At 39.2% G+C, this 2,357-nt stretch overlaps 1 protein-coding gene across 1 annotated transcript; it reads right to left on the bottom strand.

Annotated features, from left to right (window-relative positions):
• Positions 1-535: 535 nt before the first annotated feature.
• Positions 536-2,149, bottom strand: LOC137835512 (uncharacterized). The gene is made up of 2 exons (XM_068644049.2): positions 1,308-2,149; positions 536-1,085 (listed from the first exon to the last, which is right to left on the bottom strand). The coding sequence occupies exons 1-2, from the start codon at positions 1,794-1,796 to the stop codon at positions 906-908; spliced, it is 669 nt and encodes a 222-aa protein (XP_068500150.2). The 5' UTR covers positions 1,797-2,149; the 3' UTR covers positions 536-905.
• Positions 2,150-2,357: the final 208 nt, after the last annotated feature.

Raw genomic sequence — 2,357 nt, forward strand, 5'->3', positions numbered from 1 at the left:
ATATCTTAAAAAATAAACAGCTACAACAATTTCGGTCTAATTTTTACTTTTAGGTGGGAAACTGCAGCCTTATTCATCTCTCTACGTGTCAGAATTCAACGGTTCATGCATTGCATTATCTAATTAATTGACTTCCGAAAACCAAAAGAATCACCTCAGAAAGATAACTGCACACTCCACACACAAAAAGATGATAAAAGCATAGTTATAGCGTCTTCTTGTTCTTTATGCAAAGAATCCCATTATTTTAAAACAATTCATTTACTTTTTCATTTTAACAAGTTGTTTAACTTAAAAATGCTTTATCTATCTAACATTTTAGAGTCTTGTTTATACTTAGTATAAATGTTAAATAATCTAAAAATAAAATAAAAATTGTTTGCATAATCAACTTTCTTAAAATTTAAACAATTTAAATCACATGTGACAATATTGTTGAACATTTTCTGTTATCGAGATTCCGTTATAGAAGGAATTGATAATTAATTGATTTCCGTAAACTAAAGAAACTATCTAAGAAGGGATAAACTCAGAGTTAGAGAAATTGATGTATTGAATCAGGAATCACATTCATGTGCCTCGTGTGTTTTTCCTATCTATTCATCACATAAAACATCCTCACCTACTTATAAACAGAAAAAATGTTATTATTTTACAACAATAAAATAGAAGTAAAAAGTTACAACACCCCCACAGCCTTCAGCCTCAAAATATCGAAACCAAAAACAATAAAAAAAACAATAATAAAAAGAAAAAAAAGAAAAAGATTGATACACTTGAGAGTCATTATCAAAAACTTGAGTGCTGTTAGAGGAAGTTAATAATCAAAAGAGCCCATAAATAATATCCAATGGTACGGCCCCGAAGATCACGCGGCTGAGATTCCCCGTGTCTGTCTGTTCAGATCAAAGGTCTTCAGAGGCTCTATCATCATCATCACAACCGTAGGGAGCCACCGCTCTGCCACTCCGTCGCTCAACAGCAAGACCGTTACCTTTCGCGGCGGTTCGCCGCCGCAACCGAACTAACCAGCCTTCTCTCTCCACATCGCTCTGTTGACATCCCCAATTATTCGAATTCGAACACTGAAACGAAATCAACAAATTAATTTTATATAAAGTAAAACTCCTAGTACTTGTTATCGCTAGAAAACGGGGAAATCACCAGATTAATCAATAAATTGACTCTGATTATGTGACTTGAGAATAGATAATCATAGCCATACAATTTACATGTTAGGTTATAAAATCTATATAGTTAAATCATGGATCTTAACGCACAGATTAAAGCATTAGTTTAATGTAAACCTCGAAATCATTGTCCTCACGACGTCGTTTGAATGTGGTCGAAACATCCTCGTCGGCGTTGTTGCACCAGCTAACCGACTCTTCGCTACTGGAAGAGCTCGAGGGAGGCGGCGGCGGCGCGGAGGACCAAGGGACAACCTGGTTGTCTCCATCCTCGTCGGCGGCGACCTCGTCGTCGGTCTCATCATCGTCGTCGTAGTCATCTTCGTCTGTGTCTATGTCGTCGTCATTGCCTCCATGGCTCTCCTGACCTTGTTCAGCGGTTCCGCCGGCGCACCTCTCGCAGAGGGAGACGGTGTTGCCGAGGGCGGCGCCGGAGGCCTTCCAGGGCGTGAGTGACTGGCAGGTGTGGCAGAGGAGCGTGCGCGTGTGTCTGGCGACGAGGAAGTTGGCACCGTGGACCTTGGCGTCGCAGTCCCAGCATAAGCTGGCCTGGTCCGACTCGCAAAAAGTCCGAGCCGGAACCTTGCAGAGCTCGCAGTTCTTCATCTCTAAAGCTATGAGTTATGATCCACACTCTTCTGCTTTTCCTCTTTCTCTCTTCTGCTTTGCCTTTTTTGTCCCAAATTTTCTCTCGTTAGTCTCTCTCCTTTTCTCTCTCTCTCTTCTTCTGGTACGATATGGTTGAATGGGCGTGAGAAGGAAGAGAAGAGGAAAGAAGGTGCAAGTTGCTGAGATATATATAAAAAAATATTAATCCTTCGTTTATAGTCAAAACCCCAAACTACCCTCTCTATTTAATATTTAATACTCGAGTAGTTTTCACTCCGATTCCCCCGTCTGCCCCTATGATTTGTAAATTTCAACCGCTTTTAATTCAATTACAAAAATGGTTTCCCCAGTTTATTGGGTTGGCTTTCTGCCCTTTTGGATTATGCGTGAATAAGGAAATTTGACCTATCAGTCTTTTTTGGCTACTTCAATTTTAATATATACATTGATGAAGCTATGATTTTTTTAAAAAAACTTTTATCTTGCATATCATATTGTTAGATTTACTCTATAGAATTTGGTTGGTAACAATTTAAAACTTATTGGCAAGGTAAATGG

This window comes from Phaseolus vulgaris, chromosome 5 (assembly GCF_051622355.1).
Source record: "Phaseolus vulgaris cultivar YP4 chromosome 5, ASM5162235v1, whole genome shotgun sequence".
Classification (NCBI taxonomy): Eukaryota; Viridiplantae; Streptophyta; class Magnoliopsida; order Fabales; family Fabaceae; genus Phaseolus; species Phaseolus vulgaris.